This window comes from Apis laboriosa, unplaced genomic scaffold (assembly GCF_014066325.1).
Source record: "Apis laboriosa isolate Shangri-la unplaced genomic scaffold, ASM1406632v1 scaffold11_cov152, whole genome shotgun sequence".
Taxonomy (NCBI): Eukaryota; Metazoa; Arthropoda; class Insecta; order Hymenoptera; family Apidae; genus Apis; species Apis laboriosa.
In genome coordinates, this window is record NW_025221020.1 from 3,016,203 (window position 1) to 3,043,482 (window position 27,280).

At 42.3% G+C, this 27,280-nt stretch overlaps 1 protein-coding gene across 1 annotated transcript in view; it reads right to left on the reverse strand.

Moving 5' to 3' along the window:
* Positions 1-1,586: 1,586 nt before the first annotated feature.
* LOC122719985 (tyrosine-protein phosphatase 99A-like) overlaps positions 1,587-27,280 on the reverse strand; it is a 330,852-nt gene continuing 305,158 nt past the window's right edge. Inside the window, exons 7-20 of the mRNA XM_043946354.1 lie at positions 17,239-17,439; positions 16,273-16,553; positions 15,409-15,665; positions 13,507-13,802; positions 11,829-12,049; positions 11,627-11,752; positions 11,366-11,538; positions 10,986-11,277; positions 10,748-10,919; positions 10,554-10,678; positions 10,188-10,465; positions 9,979-10,114; positions 9,337-9,899; positions 1,587-9,194 (exon numbers count right to left, since the gene is read on the reverse strand). Of these exons, the coding sequence (XP_043802289.1) occupies positions 9,432-9,899; positions 9,979-10,114; positions 10,188-10,465; positions 10,554-10,678; positions 10,748-10,919; positions 10,986-11,277; positions 11,366-11,538; positions 11,627-11,752; positions 11,829-12,049; positions 13,507-13,802; positions 15,409-15,665; positions 16,273-16,553; positions 17,239-17,439 (3,026 nt within the window). The 3' untranslated portion in view covers positions 1,587-9,194; positions 9,337-9,431. The remainder of the gene's footprint in view (positions 9,195-9,336; positions 9,900-9,978; positions 10,115-10,187; positions 10,466-10,553; positions 10,679-10,747; positions 10,920-10,985; positions 11,278-11,365; positions 11,539-11,626; positions 11,753-11,828; positions 12,050-13,506; positions 13,803-15,408; positions 15,666-16,272; positions 16,554-17,238; positions 17,440-27,280) is intronic.

Consider the following 27,280-nt stretch of genomic DNA (forward strand, 5'->3'; position numbering starts at 1 on the left):
ATATATATATATATATGTATACGATGAAACGTATCGAAGAACATTGTTATTTTCCCTAAATATCAACGGAGTTTATCGATTTCAAGTTTCAAATTCATCGACAATTGATGGTGGTACTTCGTTACGAACGGCGATCGAATAGATAACATCGAAGCGAATTTGGAAATTCGAACCGATCGATCGCTATTCCATCCTGGCGAGGACAGTGATTCGTTAAAATGACAATTTGTGGCCATAGACGCGGTCATAAACGAGACGTCAATCAGCTTAATTACCAACGCTTATCAGTTGCGCGTCAGTCGTGTTTCTACAGGACAGAAATTCGATTCTGTCTGGAGTCAGAATCGTTGCGTTTGTCTTCCTGATCGATAAACGATACGTTCGAATGTGTTTTACCGATTTTATATCTGTTTGATATCGATTCGATTCTTCTTAAAAATTATACAGTAAAAATTACTGTATGAACTTGAATTTTCCATTTAATAAAGAGACTTAAAAATTCGAAGCGCATCATTAAGATGTACTGTTTTGCGAATTCGTTTTAAAAATATATTTTAAAGCTGAGTTATTTTTTTACATTAAATATTAAGATATATATATGTAGTTTTGAGAAAGAAAAAACGATAAAATTGTGGTAGGTTAAAGTCCTGTGGCAGGAATAAGTCTAAATAAGGAAAAGAAATAATAAGAGGAAAATAGACATAGAGTAAAAATATTGAAATCAACGCCATCTTCAGAGTGTCGCAAACGAAACACGCATGGAAAGGATAGAGAATAATAGAAAAAAGATAGAAATAGAATCAAAATGGCCATCAGCACCATCTTCCGAGTTTTTTTAAAGATATTTCTTTTTAGAACTCGATAGATGACGCTAATTTTAAATTCTTATTCTTCTTTATCCTTTGAAGAAATGTTTTTGATTCTCAAGAGATGGCGTTGATAGTTAATTCTTATTCTATCTTTATCTTTTTCTAATTATTTCTTATCCTTTTTACGTGTGTTTCATTTGCGGCACTCTGAAGATGGCGTTGATTTTAATATTTTTATCCTATCTCTGTCTTTTTTCCATTATTTCCTCTCCTTATCTATACTTTACATTTACGCGCTCGAAAGACGACTTCGGTATCTCATTTGAACTTTATCGTTTCTTTTGACCAATCTATTAATTAAAAATCTTAACAAAGAGTTAAGAGATCTAATTTTTATACGAAAAGAAATTATTTCTTAAATCCGCTAAGTTTTGCGATTGAAATAATAAATCCTGCGCTCATCGCTCCAAATCAAAAAGCATACGAAACAATGCAACAAATGCAACAACGGGATGAGAAAAAAAAAACGTTAGAAATTTCCTAGAACATTTACCATAGATAATGATGAAAAATTTTAAATCGATATTCTTATTATAAAAGAAAAAAAAAAAAAAAATCCAAGCAAACATCGAGAAGAATTTCTGATAATCTATAATCTACTATCGATAAATACAAAATAAATCGATGACGAACGAAAAAAAAAAAAAAGAAAAATGAAAATATCGATGTACTAGAGTGATTTGTACCCATGATCGATATAATGAAAAAAACTCAAGATTATTTTCGATAGTAAGAAGTGTATATTACTACAACATACTTGTGGGATATCGATTGCAACAATGATCGCATCAGAGAAGGGGTGGGGAGCTGGAGCGGGGGTTTGCTACTCTTCTACACGGCGGATACGTTATACAACAAAGAAAAAATACACACATATTAGCTGTGACAATAATTTGTTCGCGTATCAATACGTGTGTCGTGTAGTTGCATTTTTCCTTTTTTCCCTTCTTCTTCTTCTTCTTTTTTTTTTTTTTTCTCTTTTTTCACCAGGATAGATTACAAGAAAAGTCGCATATAGAAAAAACGGAAACTACTTCACTCGAATCGTGATAGATTGTATCGAACGCGGAATGGTGCCTGATCGTTCGGCCCACCCCGTTTTCACGTCTATAAAATTATCATAAAAATACGTATATGGCAGTCAAACAATGTTTCGTTTTCGTTGATCGTCTAAAAAAATGGGCGTGGAATGTCTTTTCACTTTTTTTTTTTTTTTGTTCCTTCTTTCTTTCTTTTTCGTTTTGTTCCGTTCGTTTCATTTTTTTATCATTTTTCGTTTGTTAAAAAATTCGCGTAAACGATGATTGGCAGACAGTCGTTGGCAATGTTTCGTTTTCTTTTTTTTTTTTTTTCGCGCAAATGGAAGAAAGAAAATCGTGAGGTTCACACGAGCGAGGACAGTCGTCGAGAAAATCTGAACGAGCATCAGTTCGACACTTAACATTGAGTATTACGCAGGTAACTGGTTAACATTTATCTCAGTGTGAGTTATACATCCATGCTAGCTTAGTATTTAATTGGTCAAGATATTGTTTACGATGAAAGGACATACGCGTGTTTTTTTGTTTTCTTTTTTTTTTTTTTTTTTTCCTTCTTCTTCACTTCTTGTGCATTTCATTGAATCGCGCATTTTTCTTAAAGAAATTCGTGATCGACAACAACCGGAATCTCGTACTCGTACTCTTTGAAATTAATAAACGAACAGTGTCGCAAATTTAATCGTTCGAGTTTCTAGTTGTTCTCCAAATTATATGTACGCATTTTGTTCATCGAGTTGTTTCAACTTTGCAAACGTTTTTGTACTATGTCGAATTGAAAAGTTGGCGTACTAATCGTAATGCAACTGCGGCACAATTTCTTCGAATCGCGAAGTTAATTCACGATTGATTGTGACGAACGTGGAAAAAAACTTGTGTTAATCCCATTATCCCATTATCAAGATAAAAATTTTCGATTAGAAAAGTGATAGATTACGTTCCAGGATTACGTTCTTACGTTCGCCTATTATCGTAGAAATAATTATTTGTACGCTCAGTTCGTTTGCACAGTTTCGCTCAGTTTGCACGTGCGAAATTCGTGCAAAATCCAAAATGACAAATGGAAATTAATCAATAATTAACAAATTCGACCTCGCGATATTTCATTTTTTTTCTTTCTTTCTTTCTTTCTTTTTTTCCCCCACGCAGTTCCATTACGATGTTGACGTACGTAGCGGAAGTAGCGTGCTATGAAAAATTTATAGATTCGAGGGAAGAAAGGTCAAAGAGATAATAGGATCCGTGATCAATTAGGCCAATTGCAGTGATATAACGCGAGTGAAAAGTCGTCATTACGATAGGAGGCAAAAGCTTTTCAGTGTGTCGTTATCCCATTTCTTTCTCTCTCTTTCTCTCTCTCTTTCTCACACACACTCTCTCTCTCTCTCACTCACTCACTCATTCATTCTCTCTATCGCTCTCTCTCTTTTTAGAGGGCTACGCATGTCGTCCGATCGTCGATTAGCTGAATGACAATTAATGCTTGCGTTTATTTAATGTACACGTGAAACATCATGGATACGTATATAAAGAGTTTCTCTTATCGTAGGCCTGTGCGAATACTTGCATTTAAATGTCGCGCGTCGATTGGCTCGATGCCGCGGAAATTAACACATTGAAAAGAAAGAAACGTACGATAATCGTAATAATGGTACAATAATGATCGTAAAAAACACCGTTTCATCGGTCGCGATTTCTTCTTCTTGTAGTTTCTTTTTTTTTTCTTTTTTTTTTTTTTTTTTTTCTTATCTTTTTTTCTTTCTTAATTCGTTTACTTGTTGCAGTCTTAGTGTGTGACGTTGTACGTTCCCCGCGCGCGGATTCTCTAATACGAATAACGTGACATCATGCTCGACCCGAAAATTACCGATCTAACTGATATAACTGATGATTTCCCCGATGATATTTTCGTACCCGCTAATTTTCTAATGGATTTTTGGTCGGACTGTACGATCAAGCGTTCGACTTTTCTTTGCTCGTTACCATATCCGATTCTTTAAAAAAAAAAAAATCCCTCGATCACGTGTCAAAGTTCAGTGGTAGTAGGCCTTCGATACGCTCCTTTTTTTTTTTTTTTTTGTTATATATATATATATTACCCTCGAACGTATATTTATCTTCCTATCGGATTCTTTCGATGGCTGCGTCTGCAGTCAGTTCATCGCATCGTTCGAGAAACGATTCATTCACGATCGATTTTCATCCAATCGATCTCGTCGTTTGATTTTTATACAATCGAATTTATGAAAAAAAACAATAAATAAATCAACGAAAGTCAATGCAAAAAGTTAAGGGTTTAGCGTTTATTACGTGTAAGAAATTAATTTTAATTATCAGATAACAGAAGAAGTGGGAAAAAATAATTACAAAAAAAAAAAAGAAAAAGAAAGAAAGAAAGAGAAAAGAAATTAAAGATAAGATTAGGAAAAACAATTAATGAGGATTACGTACTAACGAACACGTCACAATGTACGAGACCCTCGCCGCGCCAACGCACCCCCTCCGAGCAAACGAACAGCCGTAAACGCAGCCACGCGTTCATTACACAACTCGTCCCTAAGTGTGGAAAAACCCGAACGCGTCGAGTACAGAGAAACAACGATGGGAACGCGATCTGTGAACAACGCGTTCTCCCTTCTGACAATGTAAGAACGGAAACCGAAATGAACAAGAAAAACGTGTGCGTCGTCGATTACGATTGTGTTATGCTGACTAGAGTCTAAATTATTCTTCTATACACACCTATCTCCGTTATCCTCCCGAATTAATTATGTATAATATTTATATATGTATAAACGATGCATCGAACCGATACCAAGTGTTCGAGGATCGATCGATGCACACGCATCTCTCTCCGTTTGCACGCTCCTATTTACTTTCTCACGCACACGCGCACTCGCACTCTCTCTCTCTCTCTCTCTCTCTCTCTCTCTCTCTGCTCATTTTTATATATCATTCTTTTGTATCCGTATAGGTACATTCAGAATTTACGGTGCTTATCGTAAAATACAGTACAGTATTCGTATTCGATGCCATTCGACGAGGTACCGTGGCAACATGCAAGGGAAGAAAATCTTCATTTTCGATCGATCGTTCCTTTTCTTTTTTTTTTCTTTTTTTTTTTTTTTTTTTTTTCTTTTTTCTATCCTTTTCAATTTTCCTCCGTGTGCCGCGATCGATAGGAGGGACTTGGAATGACGGTGTCCACGCGAGTTTTGCCCACAAAACTATCACACGGCCAATTCTCGAGAACACCCGTGGAAACGCGCGTGCATGCATGCCAATTACGGTATCTCGCGTGGCAACTACAATGCGTAGTTTTCACTCATATTATAAATATCTGAATATAATATATATATATATTTATATATTTATATTTGTATTTATATTTATATATTTATATATATATATATATTTATATTTATATATATATATTTATATATATATATTTCATCTCTCTTTATGTATATACGTTTATGCGTTTTGTCGTGTGATCCTTACTCGCTCGTTTTAAGCAATTAACAACAGTCGGTTGATTCGGTGGTGCGCTATTAATCATTTTACTGCTAAAAGAGGCTAAGACCAAGTGAGCTCGTCATCGTTCATCCTCTATGGACTTTTATAATCGGTTTTACAATGTGCATCATGTGGTTTTGTGTACAATGTGCATATCTATATGTATACGGTGTATAGTTGGCATCCAGACACGTCTTTGCACGAGTCAACAATATTATTATTCTCGCTTTCTAATTTATCCCTAATTACAATAACGGAACCGATATTACATTATTACTATTATCATTATTATTAATATTATTACTATTATTATTAATATTACTTTTATTATTATTATTATTACTATTGTTATTATTATAATTATTATTATTACTATTATTATTACTATTATTATTCGCGTATTGTACAGACATATTTTAGCTTTTTCTCGTCGTAGGGAGGGATTCGCTGGTTCAATCGGTCCAGAGGATTGAAATTATCTACTTTCGCGATGCCTCCCCATCCTACGCTCACGAGGAGGAAGACATCGTGTTGTTTCCGTCCAGCCCGAGTTTCTCGCGTTTATCTATGCTTTTATTTCAACGGGTAACACACACGCGAGAGAACCGATCACCGTTTCGTTCCCTCTCTATCGAACAATTTTCGTGACGAATACTCGGCCGAGATATTTCCTTTCCCTCGAATAATTCACGCAGCGTTTATTTAAATTTATTAAGAGGGAGACGAACGCAGTCTTCGATCGCGAATACCCGCGAATTAATTACGACGGTGCTCGGAACTGGACGTCGGCTCGGTTTCTCTGATTCGTCACAAGCCTTCTTCCATCGCAAGGCTCGAAGCGGTTATGCTCGCTCGGTTGAATGAATCATCGACCAACGTTCCTTTGTCTATCGAAACGATATTAGACTCGCGATCGTGTACCGATGAAAATCATGAACGAACGTCTAACGATCGAATTCTCTTAACGAAAAAAAAAATATTCGCGGTGATGGAAGAAAAGAAGAAAAGCGAAAGATCGGGAAATCGAACGTCGTGTAGTCGTACAATCGTTTTCTCTCTTTTACTGTTCTTATACCCCTCTCTCTTCTCTTTGCTTAATTACGTTTTCGTTAATTATTTTTCTTAGCTTCGCTTCGAAACGTGTCCGAAAGTTAGAAAAAAAAAAAAGAAAAAAAAAATACAATTCGCCGAATTTAGATTTCAATATTTCTAATATTTATTATCTCCTATCTTTCCGACACGCGAACTATACTTAAATCTTAATTTTTATTTTAATCTTCCTTCGGGATCCTTGAATCAATTTTGTTTCGATCGTGTTGCGCGATTAAATTTTTTTCGATGAAGAATAAATGTCGTCGAATAATTTTAATAAAATAATCGATAAGTGACGATAAAATGATTTCGCCGGTAAAAAAAAGAAGACATTTGGTTCCTCGTTTTTCATCGCGTCGATTCGGACCGAAGGAAGAAGCAAGCTTTTACGTAGTTAAATAGGTTATATTGACATCGAGTTATTAAAAAAATCGATGACGAATTTAAAAAGATCGTTCAGTCCCGGATTACATACGTTACATACGTCTTATCAAAATGGACACGATTACATATATGTACATGCACACACACACACACATATATATATTATTTCTTCTTCTCTCTCTCTCTTTTTTTTCTTTTTTTCAATTTTTTCCTTACGTTTTTTTTCTTCTTTTTTCCTCCTTTTTGTTAATAATCTTCCACGTCGTCGATTTATTAATCAGCAGTAAAAGGTAAAAACGAAGGACGATTGATGATTGTTCGTCAACGATTAGTCACGATATATATATATATATATATAAGACGGTAGAAAAACACGCACAGTAGATGGATCGAAGGTGTCACAGGCAGTTTTCGTTTCCGTATCACGTAACGTTGTCTTAATTGTACGGTACAAGACTATATAAGAATTTTAGGTGAGAAAACAGTCTTACGGATGGTAGATTCGATAGAAAAATGATCGCGCGGCAAAGGAACTCGTGGTCAGAATAATATACTCGGGTACAACAAAGTATTCAATTTTTGTGTTTTTCTGTTTTTTTTCTCTCTCTTTTTCATTTTTTCTTTCTTTTTTTTTCTTTTCTTTTTTTCTTTTATATCACAATAAAAAAAAAGTCTCACTGGATCACATGATTTTGAACAGCATTAATCGTATAAAAATTGCTGAATCGTCGTTGATATACCGATTTAGGTTATCTCCGATATCACCGGAGCGAGGATTTTTGAGGATTGGAAATTAATCTCGAAGTTAATTATGAGAAATACCGTCTCGAATAACCATAGATTTTCGACGCTCCGAATCGGACAAATCGAAAAAAATTGCACAGGGCAACGAAATTTCACGCGCGACGAAGAAAATTCTAATTTACACTTTATCTTTGTTGCGATACATCTTTCACGTTTCGTTTAATTCGAATGTTACACGTTAGAAAGTGGATTACGACATTAATTAATTAGAAGGGAAGATAGATAGATAGATAGATCACGTTTGCTCGTCTCTCTTTCTCTCTCTCTCTCTCTCTCTCATTTTCATTCTCTCTTTCTCTCTCGCGCGCAGACACGAAACGTACGTAAAAACAGATTTCACGCTCGCTAGCTGTTAACTATTTTTCATCGAGTTAATTTAACAGCCACGATTCATCACGGTTTATTACCATTCTCATCGATCATGATTAATCGTATATAATAAATGCTCGCAAATGTCTGAACGACTTTGATCGCATCGCACTTCGCACGATTCTCGTATAATTGTTTCGATACTTTTACTTTCTTTCTTTCTTTCTTTCTTTTCATCTTTTTCTCTAAACGTTTTTCCTTGCTTCCCGCTGAATATTTAAACCTCGAGAAAATCGAATCGAATGGAGGCACGACGACGCGTTTACGTTTACAACATTTTTTTTTTTTTTTTTTTTTTGATCCTCAATTCCTTGTGACATTGCATATTCGCTGCGATGAAAAGAGACAGAGGGGTGAAAGGGCAATCAATATAGGAACGCGTCAACGAAATTCGACGCTACGTATTCTCTAATCGCGTTCACAAATTCACAAATTGACGATGACAATAAAAAAAAAACGTGCACGACTGTTCCGCGTTCGATCGCTCGATCTTGCTCGGCTAAAGCGACAAAATCGCTTTAGGAAAGGACTTAAAACGAAACGAGAATAAACGAGTATAAACGATTCTTTGGTAAAGAAGTGGTCGAATGATCCAACTTGCATATTAGTACGCATATTACGCGTGTAAATTTAAATATACATCGCGTATTTGCACGATGCATGGTCGCCGGTGAAGTGTCGCGTGTACGCGCGTAAGTGCGAGTAAGTGATTATGTAAGTGTGCGCGTATGCGAGCGAACGGTATGTGTGTGTATGTGTGTATCGGTGTATGTACATACAAAAAAGAAGAAACGAGAGAAGTGTACACTCACGCTTGATGAACGAAGTTAAACGAGGATGCCCATGTGATGGCGTGCGTTAACAAAATGGTTTTTGGCACCCAACGTCACCGAGAAACGGGAACCCTCGTTTCGCGTTATTTCTTTTTATTATTCACGTGTACGCGCACCCTCGCCGACGTCCGACATCCTCGAGAGCGTACGCGTACACGCGCGTATATCTAACGATCTATTATTTACAATATAACTGAGAGAGAATCCTCTTTAGGCTGATCCCACGATCGAATAGCCGTTATTCCGTTTGTGCGAAGACGTGTCCAATTTGGAACTCCTTGCGCTGTGGCCTATACGCGAATCCATAGAGAGAAATAATTATAATATAATACAATTTTGACTTGGTTGAAGAGGCGATACAAGAATACGCTGTTATAAGCGAAGGGATGGAACGAACGAAAACGTCGAAAGTGGGTGGAGAAACATACTCACAGAATCAGGATTACACTTCGGGCAGTGAGGAGCTCGATCGGTTACAGCGGCTCAGACCGGTTCGAGGAAACACTGCAACCGAAGATCGGCAGGCATCATTGAGGTAACATCTTACAGCTCGACTCCATACCCTCTGGTCTCATACGCATGCTGCCGTTCGTCACGTAACCGTTCGCGTCAACAATAACTGAGACACTGCCCGGATGATTGTGATAGCTTACGTTCCGATGGGTCATCACGATGTTTTTCTCGTGCTCGTTCCCCGTATGCGTGAACATACAGCTATCGCTGCTTCTGCTACTGCACGGTTCCATCGAGTGGTCCACACGAATCGGGATAGAATAGTCGGACATAGAGTTCACTTCCACCGTCGCGTATTCCCTGATCATCGTCGATTTCGGGGAATAGTCCATCTGCATGTGTTGCATCGACGAGGTGGCCACGTCCGCCGGATCCGTTATCGTCGACACGTGGCCGTTCGCCATCGAGTACAGATCCGGCTCGTCGTGAGCCTTCGACGACAGCATAGTTTCCAGACATTGGTACAGCAACGCGTAATCCTCCTGCGAGAAAAACGATCTCGAAAAAATTTTCGAAAAGGAAGAAAGACTTATAGATCAGAAATGTATGAAATCGTGCTACCTTTGACCGAAACACTCCGGGTCGCTTCATGTACAACAATTTCGCGAACATATAAATATCGGCACTCTTCTCGAACTCCAGTTGCTTGTTCAATGTCGTGAGTAAAATGAAGATTGCAGCCTCGACACCACCGAACCTAATCGTCGATGTTATTTTTATTATTCTTTATCTTTATAAATAGCTTGCAGAGAAATCGTGCGAAAGATTACCTATCCATTACGACGATAGGGCCGTTCTGGTAATCCCGATGTAAATCGTGGATCAAGGTTACGAGGGGTCGCGGGTTGGCGTTGTGCGGCCAGAAGCCTGGCTGGGATCGCGGCCCTTGCACGATTTTGGCACTCAACTCGTAATCGTCTTGCAGAGATCGGACCGCCACTTCGCGCAGTATCATTCCGCTCGCGGTTTCCTTGATCCCGCACGATCGCACGCGAAAAGTCTCCGACTCTAAATCTTTTCCCTCGGTAGGCCAAAATTCGGGATACTCCTGCGGATCGATTTTGAAAAAATTTTTTTTTTTTTTTTTACCGCGTGTTTCGATCGTGGAAATATCGGGAAACGAACGATTTATCTACCTCGTCGCATTCGGTTAACATAACTACAGTTTGCGCGTTGTAATCCCACATCATCTGCCAGAATTCCATTATTGTATTTTCCATTGGGTGTTGGGTGATGATGAACTCACGATTGCGATGGAAGCCTGAGAATATTGAGAGAATATGAATTCGCTTTTCATGTTCCAAATTAACAACACAGATTCGTCATTTACCAGCAATCCACGTAGCGTTGATGTAATCGCTCCCATCGATCCCGGGCTTCGGCGTCAAGTGAACGCGAGCCGTTTCGATCGAAATTACGTCTTGATTGCGATTTTTATGAAGATTGCACGGTTTAATCGCGGACACGAGGTTGAATTCTTTCGGTTTCCACGAAGTCACCAGCTAAAAAGAGAAAAAGAATTAAAATATTGGAGAAAATCTGGGGAATAAGACATTTTATTGTACAACCTTGTACTGAGCTTCAAGGTTGTTCCACGCATCTGTATTGGTGTTGTTGGGACTCAACATGTCTTGCACATATTCTAATAGATTGTTTTCCTCGATATTGGTTTCACCGCTTTCAATAGCCTCTTGCAAAGCGTGATGAATGAACACATATTGTTCCTCGGTCTGAACCAAGAAGTTTCTCTGCGTACGAATGTGCTTTAGAAATCCAAACACGTTCACTTCGTTCTTGCACTTAGCCTGCTTCAGCATGGCATCGATAACAATGTAGGTACCCGTGCGGCCAACGCCAGCGCTGAAAAGACAACGATTTCGATTCGCGTTTACACCTCTTATACCTTGCCTACTCTCAGTCAGAATGATCGATGGATTGTTTCTCGTACCTGCAATGAACAACGATAGGCCCGGCATCCGAAGGATTAGCGTTGGAAGATTTTCGGATGAAGCTTAAAACAGGTAACGGATGTTCAGGTACCCCGTGATCAGGCCATCCAGTGTAATGATATTGCCAAATTATACGTTCTCCCATGTTAACTCCATTCTTCCTTTTCTTCACCTTATCGTTAACAACAAAATTGAAATGTAAAATGAAATCATCGTGAGAATCAATCAATCAATTCTCAATGTAAATTATGTATACCAACCTTCATGTGACGAATTTGAAGAGTACGAATGGTATACGTAGCCATAACGTCCTCCCTCAGTAGCGTCACTTGAATACACCCGTACGTCTCAGACCCCTTCTTAGGCCAGTACATATCACATTTTTTCTGTAAACGAGCGAAACAGAGAAAATTACGGCTACATCTATCTACAAAATAAACGAACGCAATTAACGATACTCACGCGACCACGTTCGACGAGATTCGTAATCATAACGATGATCGATACTCTCTGCTCCCACACCATCCGCCAAAATCCATCGAAAGTCGGTGGCAACGGACCCTGCGTACCGATGTACGCGCGAGTACGCTGCCAACCATCTATGTAATTCGCGTTCACGTAATCGTGACCCTTCTTCGGCGGTCCTCCGCCGCACGACAATAACTGAACTCGCGTGTGATCATCTGTGAACAGAGATTTCCTTCTTAATATTTACCACGTGGAATACTTATAGCGAAATATTGAAAAAAATAAGAAAAAAATCGTTCAGGTGATTCTCTTCTTCTTTCTTCTCTCTCTCTCTCTCTCTCTCTCTTCTCCTCTCTTCTCCTCTCTTCTCTTTCTCTGATCTATCAGCATTGATAGGCATTAACAAGCAGTGCCGCGAAACATCTGTGACCTCATTGTCGAGTGCTGCCAGTCATTCGCATTAAAAACGATCGAGAGTAGCTCGTTAATCCGATAACATCGCGAAACTGGCCGAGAGGCAAGTGTCTCGCAGCATCGCGAATTTTGACTACATCCAACAATCGTTGGATTTTTAGTTCTAGACTCACTGTTAATATCTTCCTCTTATCTTAGAAACGTTATCGATACGTTATCGATAATAAATTGGCGAGAGATTTTTCATTCGACATTTTTCCAGAGAGAGAGAGAGAGAGAGAGAGAGAGAGAGAGAGAGATTACGAGATCTTATCGCGTTAGAACGATATTCGGGTGTTTCAATTGAATACGATTATTACGAGCGCATGAATGGCGAATGAAGGTTGAATCTTAATGTAACGTGCACTTGATGCGCGCTTATCTTCATTAATAGACGGCCTTGATTCCATCATATGATAAGGAACGATCGATTATCGGGAATAACACAGGAATTTTCTTATCGAGGAACATGAGTAATAAATCTAGCGAAGGAAGGGCGACGGAATCGTTTCGATCGATATTAGAAACGAGGAGATGACGGATTGTGTCCAGAGGGGCGAGCGTCGAAACGAAACGAGGATCGTTTCGTTTGTAAAATGCAAAAGCGAGCTGGTACACTCGATTTCAGAGCTCTATTCAAGATAGATCGACGGTGAAGAGGACGGAGCGAGGTCGAGCCGCGGCGATTCGTCGACGACGATTGCGGACTTCCGATCCCCGCGATTACAATTGTCGCATTGTCCGTTTCTGCCTCTGCCTCGGCGTACGCGAAACCTTGCGTGTGCCCGATGACGAATAAGCGTAAGAACGTAAGTAAGGACGAACGGAATGGAAGGAAAACCTTGAGGAAACGGAAACGTGCCGGTTGCGAGTTAATCGATTAATCGGGGCCGCTCGATCTCCGTTTCGCCGGGAGGAGAGATAACGTCCACGATACGGACGAACGGATAGAACGAAATTAAACGTCGCGATATATCGCGAGGATGAAAGGGAAACCGGGTTTAAAAATAGAAGCTCGACGCTGGTGGGCCGGGAGAAGAAAAACAGGAGCGGTGGACCTGTCGAAACCATCCGTGCGCTTCGATGGAAATAAAGTTTCGTTCCACGAAGTGATTTCGTTCCGCTGGAAAAAAAAGAAAAAAGGAAAAAAAGGAAAAAAAAAAAAAAGAAAAAAAAGAAAAACGTTCTACACGTGCGCGTAATGGATGCGATTACTCACAGGCTAATATGTTCAAGTATCGGTTCTTCGCTTTGTTCTCCACGTATTGGGAATTCTCCGCTGTGAATTTGCCGCTCTCCGATTGAATGAACTCGTATTCCTTGCTGAATCCGATGTCCCCGTCCGCGTGCAGACTCGCGACGTGTTGCACGAACTTCTGAATGGCGACCGCGGTACGCTCGCCGTCCTGTTCGCTGTTCTCCCATTCCTGAAGCGTGGGCACGTTGCGAGGTGGATAATCGAGGAAGTAGTACGCGGTGTGGAAGCATTTCCTGAAAATTGGCCTCAGGCAAGGCCTAATGAGTTTCGTCATAAGCATGCATTCCGAACGAAAAAACGTGAAAGACGGGCCAGAAAGGAGAAGAAGGAAGGGAAGAAAAGACGGACACAAGAAAAAGAGGAAACGAACATCGAGAATACGAATCTTTCTTTTTTTTTTTTTTTTTTTTTTTTATTATCGAGGCGCATAAAAGTTATACGACCTTCTTTCGTAAAACTTATATCCTTATCAAAGCGCAATAATTTGAACGCGATAAAAGACACGGGTTACCTACGATTTGTTTCCTTTTCGCGTTATCGTTTACGATCGATCCATCGATGTACGTACAACCGATGCGTATGTACACGCGAGAAATCTCCGTATTCTTTGTTCATCGACGATTTTTCGTAATGGAAAAAAGAAGAAGAAGAAAAAGATTTACGCAAGAGAGAGAAACGAATCTTTCCCCGTTTCCACTCTCGCAACTCACAGTTCGAGGAACTTCTTCATCCCGTCGACGAGCTTCTCTCACTATCCATTCTAGTTTCGCAGAGAGAAAATTTCCAAGATCGGTAGAGCAAGAAGAATGGTAAGGTAAACGTTCCTCGAATAGACTAGGAGAGCGAGGAACGCAGAGAGCACAGGCCGAGGCTGGCCGTCCGTGACCCAGAAAATATTCCTTCTTTACGAATCGTTCCCCCGCGAGTACGATCGCGCGTACAGGTATCACGGTCGAATCGACGTCCTTGAATATATATCTTGGACAATGGCGATCGAAATACGAATCGGGGAGCGAAAAATACGAGAGAGATTGGTCGCGACGGCACGTGTTTTGGCACACGACTATCGGATCGTTCGACGATAGGCACTGCACACACACAGACACGCACACACGCCGCGCGAACGGGGGAAACGTAACGATCCGCTCGACGAAACGCCGCGGCACGAACTGAAAGAAGCCTCGCTTCGTCGTTCTTACTTTGCCGTTATCGCGAACGATAAGAGGTCAGCCGGCGATAGAGAAGGAGAAAGATTGCGAGGATCGAAGGAAAGAAAGGGTTGGGAGGGGAGGACAGAGAGGCGAACCGCGAATCCGAGAAGCACCTACTCGACGAGAGAAAACCGAATGTTCACCGTTCGTGTAATTGTTTCCCCTGTCCCATTAACGACGATATTGCGCGGTCAGTCTAAATACCACGAGACCAGCCGGTACACTGAACGCTCGCCGACCGAACTAATCGCGCACGGCGCACCGACTGCGTGCCATTTAATACTGCGTGACTGCATCGTGGATCGTTTGTAATTGCACGATGACGAACGAATGCCTATTATCGTGCGATGGGGCAGAGATATAGCGTTCGCAAAGTTGAATGAGTGAACACGAAGCCTGTGGCCACGGCTTGTGTCGCGCGCTTGTTTCTTGTGGGCCTCGGCAAGGAACGAGGAGTGTCGCGATTTTACAAATTCTCGCTTCTCTCGCCATCCCTTTTTTTCGTCTTCGAATTCGAAAGACTCGAGAGAGAAAAGAAAAAGGGGGAGAAAAAAGAAGAAAGGAAAAAAGAAGAAGAGGAGGAGGAGGAGGAGGAGGAACGATATCGTGCAAAATAAAAGATGTAGAGAGGAAATAAACGGTTGATCCTCACTTCCATAATACGAAGGAGGTGATCATCAGCATCACCGCGAGACAAGCGCAGATCATCCCGGCGATCACTCCGCTGCTGAACCATATGGTGGTATGTGGCAATAACGGTGGTGCTCTGTTGCAATCGCGAATGCCGCGCACCTTCTGTGGAGCAGAGCCTTCTCCGCGTATAATCAGCCGATTGTCGATAGCGCTCCGCGTGCCTCCGCGTACCACGATCTCGTATACGCTGTTCATCGTCAGGTTGGGTATGATCATCTGTGGATAAAACAACGTTTATCGAACTTAATCCTGCTTCCCGATTGTTTACCCGCAATCTTACTTCACTCTATACGCGAGCTTCGTATATAGAGTCATGCTAAAAATTTCAACTCGAAATTCAACGAGATAACCAAGTTTCTCTGTCCCTCTGTGCATTTCCGCCACGTCTGCAGTCGATAACCGACAAACGTTTTAATCGTTCAAGGATGTTGTTTTCGCAACAGCTCGACTCGTGTCCGTTTCGAACAATCGCCTCTTGCTCGAAACAATTTTATCTAAAATACCATCGAGGAATCGCATAGGAGAGAGAGAGAGAGAGAGAGAGAGAGAGAGAGAGAGAGAGAGAGAGAGAGAGAGAAATCGTTTATCCGAAGAAAGGTTAAAGAAATAATCGATTCGCCTGGTATAGAAACATAGTTCCGCCCCGCTAATTCTCAGAAATTGAGAATCTTTTTTCTAGTCGTAGAGCATCGCGTGAAATGAACCAGCGGTAATTCACGGTGAAACCGCAAGGAACGAAGAAAGTGGAAAGAGATGACCACTTTTCGCACCACCAGTTGAAGCACCTGGTGAGTTTAAAATCGCGCCGAATTTAAAAGCTCACCGCGCTCTCGAGATGATTCTTCTCCGTCATCACTTCGATCTCTTCGTAACGATTGTCATTCTCGATCCGATAATTGATGAAGAAGTAGTCGATCGAGCCCCAAAAGATGTTCGGCCTGGCCCATTGGATGTAGACGGAGTCGTGGGTAGGACAAGTGACGTTCAAGATCAACGGAGCGCTCGGCCCTGAAATATCTGTCCGACGAATGATGTGCTCCGAAGGCTCGCCCTCGTTCTTCCACGTGTAAGCTTTTACCCATATCTCGTACTCGGTGTACGGTTCTGAAAGAGGATTATCGATTAGTCGATTCGATATCGTGGTCTGTAATCAAGTACTTTTACAGCGGGACAATTTTACAAGTAAACAGGGAACATCATTTTTCTTTCTTTCTTTCTTTTCTTTTTCTTTCTTTTTTTTTTTTTTGCAACAGAAGAAAACAGATATTTAAATATAAACGTACGAATCGAAGTTAAATTCGACATTTGGCGTCGTTCGATTGAACGTTTGGATAGAATCTGATATTTAATATCCATTACCGTTCGTTCTCTACGCGTATTTCGCGAACTATCGAACGATTGTGATGGAGAGCAAAGGACTAAACGAGAGTTTAAGTTTCGATCGATTCGCAAAATATATTGCGACGAACGTAAGTTTTATCTCGCGAGTAAGATCGAATTTGTGCTTCATTGCACGATACCAAGCCCAGATACCAACGTATTATCTAACGATACATTCACCTGCAGTCATCGAGCACGTAACTCAGCGCAATGATAAGAGTTCCGGTTTATCGTCGAGCTACGCATACTGACGTCTCCTATTCCTTTAACCCGAACGACAATTCTCGAAACGGACGTTATCAGGATTGTTTGTTTCATTCCTGGGCCTAGCCCCTCGGTACAGAGAAGAAAGGAGGAACGAAAGAATTTAAATTTAACCTGTTCAATTTTTCGACCAACGAATACTCACCCAATTCCTTTAAAACGAATTCGATAATTGGCCCGTCGTACTCGTCCGTTCTGTACATTTGGACGTCGGTGTAATTGGAATGCATGTAGTAAATACGATAACCGGAAATGATCCCATTGGCGTAGTCGGGCTCGGCCCAGGACAACTCGATGGTGGTGGAGGTGATGCCGTGAGACGATAGGTTTAACGGTTTCGTTGGCACTGAAAACGAAAAACGAAAGAAAACTTGAACAATGTGTTGGCGTACATATCGAATGCTCGACTCTCGTATGCGAGATTCTTCGTTATTTCGTCGAGATGTGTTTCCGCGAGAAATAAAAGTGGAAGAAAGTTTCGATCGTTGAAAACAAGGATTTGGTCGTACTGGCGAGGCGAAGCGTCGCTCCGTAAACTATTTTTCGGTCGATGCACTCGTCGCCGTGTCAGTTTTTCCTTCCTTCCTTCCTTCCTTCCTCGTCGGCCGCTTATCATCTTCCAAGGTGGCTTTCCAATTTTCATCGCACAAAGACAAGAGCGAGGTTGCCACGGCCGAAGTCTGAATAATTAATTTCGCCTCGAGTGTCTTCTCAGACCCCCTCGCGCCGTGACGAGTAACTCTATAGACACCATTCACTTTTCGTACAGAGAGAAGCCACAACTTCTAAGATGGTGGCTTTGCTTTCATCCTCTCTCTAAAACCTAAGTACCGTATAACTGGTCGGCGGAGAAACGATTGAAGCGGATCGAATTTTATCGCGTCGCTTTCATCGTTTCGATCCACCTTCCACGAGCGAAACATCTGCTCGCTTTTGGGGGAAAAAGGGATAGGGACGAAACGATGCGCTTCGTCTGCACGGCTTCGCGATTGAATTACGCCAAGGTTTTAACGATGACGAATGATGCGAACGGCGCGGACGCGAAACGCGGCGTACAAACGGTTTTCCATCACCATTTCTTCTCCTCTCTTCTGTTCGAAACGAACAGAGATCGGATATAGCGAGATTCGCAAAATCGGGACAAGTGTGTTCGCTTCGTTGAAATTTCCGCTCGCCGCCCCGTACATATATTTTATTTGTTGAAACGATGCATCGTGCGAATCGATATTCTACGCGCACGAAACGGAGTTCGGTAATTACAGCCATACCCTTCGGTGCTTCTCCGTAACGCAATACTCCTACGCATCAACGGCACGTTAGTCGCGTGAACGTGTACATTCGAGCGATTTGTGAACGGATGATTGGATCGACTAATATTACACGGGGATTTGCCTTCTCGAAAGCGATAAAGATAATATCTTAAAAACGGGAGAGGGAATTGAAATTGAAGGCCGGATGCGAGGGACGAACGATGCGCGATTATGAGGTGATTTGGAATCAGAGCGATTCCAAAATTTCCATATTCACCCGATTCAACCTAACGAGGGAAATAAAGAATTACGAACGCGCCATTTATATTCTCGACACGATCATTCGTGATTGAAAAGGATCGGAGAAGAGCGTATCCACGCGACTTGTCGCATTTCGCGCTCGATCCCCTTGCAGATTCGCGCCTTTTTCCACTTAGTCGACGATTTTTCCGTGACGTTTCGTCGCAAAAGAGTCTCGCGACGCGTCTCGTTTCACGCAAGCTTCCACCCTCGAGCCCGGCTTTTCTTCGCCGCTGAAAAAAACCAAGCTCGAGCAAGAGAACCAGGCTCCCTTTCCATTCGCATTCACGTCGCGTTCGCGCGGGGAGGGAGGGGGGGGGGACGTGCGCGACAATCTTTAGAATTCGCGTCCGAATCGCGATAAAGAATTATATACGCGGCTTCTAAAAAAATTGTAAAACGCGAACGAGGCGAGATTCGAAGCGAATCGGGCTTAAGGAAAATTAACCAAAGGAGAGAGAAGAAGAAAAATCCGGCCGATCCGAACATTATCCTTACTTTAATCGAGCCAATATTAATTCGTTGATTCGTGAATTCGTTAGAATTAAAGTTATACGTAGTAATACGAGAAAGAGGATATTGTTTAGTCCCTTTAATTGGCTGCAATTTAGAGATGAATTTCTTTCGAAGTTGAATGACTGGATCACTACTGTTCGGGAAATGTTCGGCAAGAAGAAAAATCTTATGTAACTTACAAGATTGGAAATTGGTTCTTTGGTAACGACTCACTGAACGATTCTTTCAAAATAATCTTGACAAGAAATAAAAAAAAAAAAAAACTGGCAAAACGGAAAAATGAAGTCGAGTTACGAAATTATATATATATGCGGGTATATTGTACAAAAATCAAAAATCTTTTTCAATCCCTTCGTTTAAAATTTCTTGGAATTTTTCACAATTTATCAAGTATCTGGAACAATAGATTTTCCATCTTCATTTTCACCGAAACAGCCCGACTCAGAGACGGTTTCCGTGTGGTTTCCCGACAGGTGTAAGACAGGTAAGACGGGCGAAAGTAGTATTATTAGGGTCGGTTCGCAATACGTAACGAACGTTTCAGTGAAAGGAAAGGTTGATAAGAAAAGCGAGGATCTTTGGCTACCTGCTTCTCGTTACCTGGCTTTCTCGTTTCTTCCTCGACGAGAAGTGTTTATGAACTTGAAACTCTACCGTCTCCGTTCCTAGCAAACCCTGCACCGTTGCAATTTCGTCCTCGAACCGGTGTCCCGGCAAAAACGCTCGCTGCCTTAACGCGTTTCACGTTGGGTGACTCATGGCACTCCTCGAACCTGAATTCCAACTCCGAGGAAACTTTAGAATTCTAATCTAATCTAATATTTAACTGGACGTATGAAAGTATGGAAACAGGGATTGAAAACTCGCGAGATTTATTCGAGATTGCATTTTCATACTCGTTTCAAATCAATTGGAAACGGAATAAGATCGAATGTAACAAAGGCGTGTCGAGTAAAAAAAAAAAGAAAAAAAATCATGCGATTCGTTCGTAAGGAAAACACATCAGCGGGAAACAATTGCATCACGTTCACAACAAAAGAATCACTTTAAGAGCATTACACATATTAGAACTCGCGCCATCGGCTAAAAAAGGATCGAACTTCACCTCCACGTCCACGTGGGAGCAAGGTGACTGTCGCGCGGCGAAAGGCAGTTAAGAGGTTATGATCGATTCGAGATGGACGAAACTCGAGCGCAAACACGAGCTCTAAACAGTTTTTCGAATATGCGAATTAGAGTGGCCGACCTTGATGTCCTCGTGCCTTCTGCGTAAAAATAGACCGGCTGAAAATGCCTCGCGTACGGTTAACGTGCTCCGACTTGGAAAGAAACGGGCCGAAAACGATAGAGAGAGAGAGAGAGAGAGAGAGAGAGAAAGAGAAAGAGAGAAAAAGGAGCCGTTCCACGGGGAGCTGGACACGGTCGAGTTTCTATAATTTTATACCTGCTCGATGGCACGAGGTCAGATCGGACCGAGGAGATTGTTGCAACGATGCGAACGAGAAATCCGGATTTCTCTGAACGCGGATCACGCGTCCACGCGAATGACGATCTGTGTAAGGCGGTTGCGAAACTGGACCGAAACGGCGCGTAAAAAGCGCCTCGGGGAGGAAGGAAGACGGGATCGGGTCGGTTGTTCCACCGAGCGGAAACGCGACTCGCTTCCTGGCGGAGGGAGCGTGTAAAGGATCGAGTGACGACGATTTCTCGCGTGGCGCCGTTTCCTCGCGCGGCGAGAACTAGTTCCGTGGTCACGCCTCGGAACCTGATCGCGGCCAAAGGAAACGCAACGAGGTGTTTTCACGCCTTTATGACAGCGTGCATGGCCGCGAATCCGCTGTTAAAACCGCTTACGTAACGCAAGCGAGCTGCGTTTCAGGAGTAAAGTCGTAGAGGAGTTGGGAGCAGAGGTGGGATAGAGAGGTAGATAACGTGGACCTGTGCTAGGTTGCGCCGGGTGGATTCCGCGAGAGAAATGTAGTACAAGGCGCGGTGCACCTTGTTCCCCGGAATCGAGACGGAAAAGGAAATGGATCGTGTGCTCGCAAACACACGACCGAACGTCGTGCGATGGAAAAATTCTTTTCTCTATACGCGTAACGTAACTATCGATGAGCCTGTGCGACGTTTTTTTAGGCAAATTTTGATATTCGTTTAGAATGGAATATGTCTGCGTAATTGGAAGAAATTGGAGATGAAAGGGGATAAGGAAATGAGTTTTAAAGAGCAACTTCCTTGCATGTGTATAATGTACAAATATATATATATATATATAAAGATGACACGTAATGGAGTCGCTGATAGTAAAACTCCCTAAAGATTTTACCGGTAGAAATTACTACTTTGTCACGGTTTCGTTGAGGCCTTTTGTGCCTCTTTGCGTCTACAACTCTTTTTACGATATACTTGTGCTTTCACGTTAATTACTTAGCGAAAACAGTCCGCTCTATTCCAGAGATGGTGAAAAAGTCGAGCTTCTTCTGCATAAAATCGAATCATTTAAATCGGAAAAAGAAAAAAAAAAAATGAAATAATCTCGCTAAGAATTTACATTCATTGTCAATTTATCGTCAGTTATTACGAGAAAACTCGAAGAGAAAGAGTAGGAATTTTTTCTTCCCATCGGGAACGAGACGATGGAAAATATTCGATGATCGAATCGAATAATCCCATTTACCTTGATAGACATCGGTGTCGTTCTCCGTGGAGGAGATCGGCATCGTGTAGGTGGTCTGGTCGTAGGTCTGCTCGTCCGTGTACGCGATCGGGTCCGCGGATGCGAACAGTATCCGTAGAATGACAGCCACTGCGGCCGCGAGTTGAGCGGCACTGGCTATCCTGGCCCACGACATTTTCGTTTTGCAGCTGCAGCTGTGAAGCGCGGTGTGGCGTGGCGTGGCGCACGGCGTGGCTCGCTCGCTCTCCACCGGGCTATTTCACGAATTCGTCCATCCTCGTTACTCTTGGCGGTGTTCTCATCGCGCTCGTTTCACCCTCGGAACACCACTCGCCACGGGCACGCACACCAACCACGGGAAGAACACGCGACAGGATGGTCCGCCGTACGAATCGGGCAACCGCGAATGTTCATCGCTGTTTTTCGCTTCTTCGTGCAGCGCCACGTTTAAAACGTGGGGCCCGTGCTCCACGGGGGAATGGTTCACGTCAGTTTGCGTCGTCTCATGGCACGAGATTGTTCCAACGAAGCGAAAGTTCGTCTCTCGTTCGGATACGTTCGACCCGAATGGGGATGGTTGCTACTGGCACACGATGATCATTTTCCAAATGTTTTCCTCAATCCGTTAGAGGAAGGGGGCTTAGTGGAAAAGCGATCATCGATCGGCCGGCGTGTCCCTCGCTCGCCTGGAGGCAATAGGAAATTGTCGAGGCGTATCGGACAGTAAGGATCGAAGCTAACGAAGCAGTGATTGCGTTCGCGCTGCATCCTGGCGACCCGATAAACCTCCGCGCGCCACGTACACGTCCGTGCAACGTGACCGGAATATCAACGTGGCTCGAGATCGAACTGGCTAGCCCAATTTGGTTTGTCTCCCGTTGGACTTGTCTTTCTCTCTCTCTCCCCCCCCCCTCCCTCCTCCCTCTTTTTTTTTTTACCTTTGTTGCTCGACCGCGATAAATACATGTGGGAATGGCGAGATGAAAAGAGAGGCGGTGAAAAAAATAAATTTGATCATCGCCGGTTCCCGGCTCGCGCGTTGTCCTAATTGCGCCGTCGAGTGCCTCAATTAGTCGGAATTATGACCTCGATTGTTTCTCGTCGAGCTACACACCGAGAGGCAGCGACAGCGCCGGTAGCAACAGCGGAGACGACCGGCGGCAGCAACGAGCGCATCAGCTTCGCTATTCGCTGGTCGCGAAGCAATAATTACACGGCCCCTCTGCAACGTTTTAAAGCGGCTTCCCCTTATATTTTTAGTACGTCAAGATCGAGGGGACACGCGGTCGAACGCCTCCGCGACGTGGATCGAGGATCCAGCAACGTTTCGTCGTCTCGCGTTTCCATAAAAAAGGGTTGTCGAAAAGAATTATCCACTATCCACGATCATCGTGGAAACGCACGATCAGTTTTTTTTTATTTTTTCTTTTTTTTTCTATCTATCGATGTAATTCTATCTTGTGCAGCGCGATTGAGAGTCGGCGATGCAGAAAGTTTCGTGCGAAAAGATGGAAACGAGGTTCGATCGTAAAAGAATTCTGCCGGTGCTTGGAATAACGACGAGCTTGGGGACAAAGAGGAATTGTTTACGTTCGATTTAGGAGACGTTACCAGCAAATGGACGACTCACAATTATGACTCAACGATTGCAATATCAACCGCAAGTTAACCGAGAGCCGGCCGCAGCGGCGCTGCACGCGTGCACGAGAACCACGAGCCTTGACATTTATACGTCACGGAGAAACTCAACGTCCTATGTTCATCCTAGTTGTGTGGAAAGTTAGACGGAAAGAAACAACAGAAAGTTTCGACCAACTTGGACGGCGAGAATATATAAACGTGGAAAAACGTTTCCGCCGATCTTGGATGAAAATTCAAGCAGTTCCGCAATAAAGGATGACTCACTGGCGTGCGACGCCTCGACGAATGCACCTACATAGGGTGTATCGTAACGTGTGGGCATCGGTTCAAGGGTAAACTCGGGATATTAAATTTAATAAAAAGTTGTATCGTGTCCACCGTTTGATCCTTCTGTTCAAATTGTAAGTGTACACCGCTCTTATATAAAATATTTTTCCACTTTTTAATGTAACTTACGTTCACGAGTCAATCATCCTGTACTTTTGAACAGTGATTTATATAAAATTGCAAGTGTAAATATCACTTATACGTTTATCGATATTTACTCATTCGTGAAAATAATCTCTATATATTATTTCTGATGGATTGGAAGATTATTCAAAAAAGTAAACCTTATATTCTTTTTACAACGACGATCCTATCGACGATTTCCTGCCTATTTCCGTTTCGCAAGAAAGATGTTGAGAGAAACGCTCGCTGCTTCCGATTTCAATATCCTTTGCGACGAGAAATATCCAATTCCGCGACGAGTCATCGGGAAACATTCAAACTCAGGCCACGAAGCGACTGCTATTATGCAACGATGTATTTGCATAGGTCGCACGCACCGATGGCATCGTGTCGCGTGGGATCACACCACGGATCGACCACGGTTGAAGACGAATCGATTTCTTTTCGTACGAAACGTCTCTCTTCAAACAGACAGACAGATTCGAGGGCGAAGGGTGTTGCCTTTTGTCGTCGATGCCACTCTTACTTTACTGCTGATACTTCATACCTGACACCGCATCGACGATCCTTTTTCCAATATCCTCGAGAGAAAAGCATCGATGAGGTTACGTATAATTACACACCAGCGAAGATCGATTAAGATATGCTATATACATTCGCGGATATATAGAGAGAATAAATTATCAAAGCGGATGACATTGACATGTATTTCGTGCGATGCTATGTAGACGGAAAGCTACTTTTTATTAATACAATTATGGTATCGTATAATACGATACAACAACAATCGGATGGAAACGAAAGAATAATATTTTTGTACACGTTTATATCGAGATACTTTAGAAGAGCAACGTGCTACGAATCGTCATGGCATTGCGCGATAGATAATTACGATTATCTAAGAAAATTACATGAAAAAATTGAGAAAAATTCGGAGAAAACGATCCCTCGATTAATTAAACCTACTGATCTATCATCGTTTTGGCACTTTACGAAGAACCCTTTACGCCATATCGACCCTTTCAACCTCGAGCCACGATTCCGCCCATGTCGAACTCGTACCCGAATCGTACCGATCATTACCATGCGATTCTCTGCATTTCGTGTATCCCTCGTTTAGCTAAAAGAAAAATGTAACTGTTACTGTACGGTATGTCGTGTGCGAATCACTGCAAACTTTCTCACACTAGGCGTCACTGGCACTGGATAGGCGTCGTTTGCGCGGTGAATCAAACGCCATTTCAAATTCAACTACACAAAGAATTCATGTATATCACAAAACGATGGATCTAATCGCGACTAACCACGAAAAGACCTGATCGAAACTGTCCCTTCGATGTCTCGGGACGAGCAGTAGGGAGCACTGTTGCGATCCTGCGAGAGTGACAAAACGCACTGCTCTCCAGCGAGGAACACGAACGCTGGCACGCACACAACTATCTCTCACGATTACCAACATACAACGTTCTCGCGCGTACGGTAAATCGTGACTCCGGCTCTCTACACTCGCTACTCCAACTTGCTCCCAGCCGGGAAGAAAACAGACAGATAGGCACAGAGAGGGAGAGAAACTCACGCTTGACAAACACAGGTTCGAAACACTGGCGCGCTGTGTGTAAAACGTGTACGTACAAAGGGGATGGAGCAAGAGGGAGAATGCATGAGTGTACGCGCGCGCGCACTACAAGCACGCTACACACCACTTCGAGCAAGCCGGTATACACGTGCGCTAGGAAATGTGCGTGAGAGGAAGAAAGGTGGCGACAGAGAGGGAGAATGAGCAAGAGAAGGGGATGTGGAGAACACGTTACACAGTCGCACGCGAGAAGGCGCGACTATTGGTTATACGTATGTGCATGTGTAGTGTCGTGTTTGTAACGCGTTTCCTTCGCCTGTTCTCGCTTATCGCGTCTTCTTCACGAGTCGAGACGAGAGCCGACTTTGTCGTGTCTCGTTCACCACGTACTCCGATACTCCTCTTCTCGAGAAGGCACCGCACACTGGAGTGAAAAATCGTGGAAAATCGATCGTAGAACGAAGAGGCGCGCCGGTGGCGACGACCGAAACGGCGTGGCAATCCCCACTTTGCTCGCCTCTCTCGCTCCATCCTTCTTCTTCTATACCTCTTTGTATATTCTATCTCCATCTTCCTCTTTCTTTCCCTCTTTGTTCATTTTCCTCCCCGTTTATCTGCCAACATTTCCGTCTATCTCTTCTCCTCTCGCAAATCCCAACTCGTCCCTTCTTTCTCTCTATTTTTCTCCCTCCCTCTTCTCCCTCCCACTAAGTACTTTCTTTCTCTTGTTCACGGATCTTCTGTTCTTGTTTTCCATCGCTCTGTGTCTCTTCGCTCTGTTGCGCGACCGATATTTTGCCTGCTGTCTTCGTCTTCCCTACTTCTTCTTGTATACAAATTTATACAACGTGTATAAATTTTCAGAGAATCCGAGAAACGAAAATTCGTGATTCGCGATCGCGGTAAAAAAGAATCGGCTTTCACGCGATCTTGTTTCGCATGAGTCATGAAACGATAACGATAGGTCACTGAAAAACGTGCGGATGGCCATGAAAATCCCGACCATACCCTCTCTCTTTCGAGAGAGAGAGAGCGAAACGCCGACGACGACATATAACGATAGTTGTTGATGGACAAGGAGAAGAGCAACTGGAAACCTGCCGGCAACTAGGCTTTCAGGGACGTAAAATCCAATCATCGTACCACGTGGCCTGTAACTGTCATTGTCAAAAACGTGATTCGATTGCTGATTACGTATTCTTCGGCAATCTTTCAGCGGCCGATAAGAATCTCTAACATCATTCGTGATAATATCGTTCGAGTAACATCGGCGCTCCGATCGTCATATCGATTTTGGAGCAGATGTCGCTTCGTTCCGAAACATTTTTCCTTGGAAAATAACCGATCTTGTTGCAAAAACTTGATATTAATTGATAAAAAATTACAAGTGAGTAGATTTGAGATCAAGTAATAGCAGATTTGAGATCAATAACGGGATATACTCTTTAATATATATCAGTTATACATGTAATTGTAATTATAAAGAATAAAATTTCGAGACATCGAGATCCCGATAATGTGTTAGTTGGATAATTACGTATCAGTGTGGATATGATAATAGTTGGAATTGATAAGGCTAGTTGAGAAATGAGGCTGTTCATCTTGAATAAAATTATATATTTTTTTATGTTGAATTTTTTATGATTTATGACCTTATGAACATAGTAGTAAAAAAAAAGAAGAAAGGAACAAGAATTTATCAGTAATATTATCTAACACACATAATATTCATATGTTTAGACATAAGAATAATAGAGTTAGATTAAAAAATATGCTA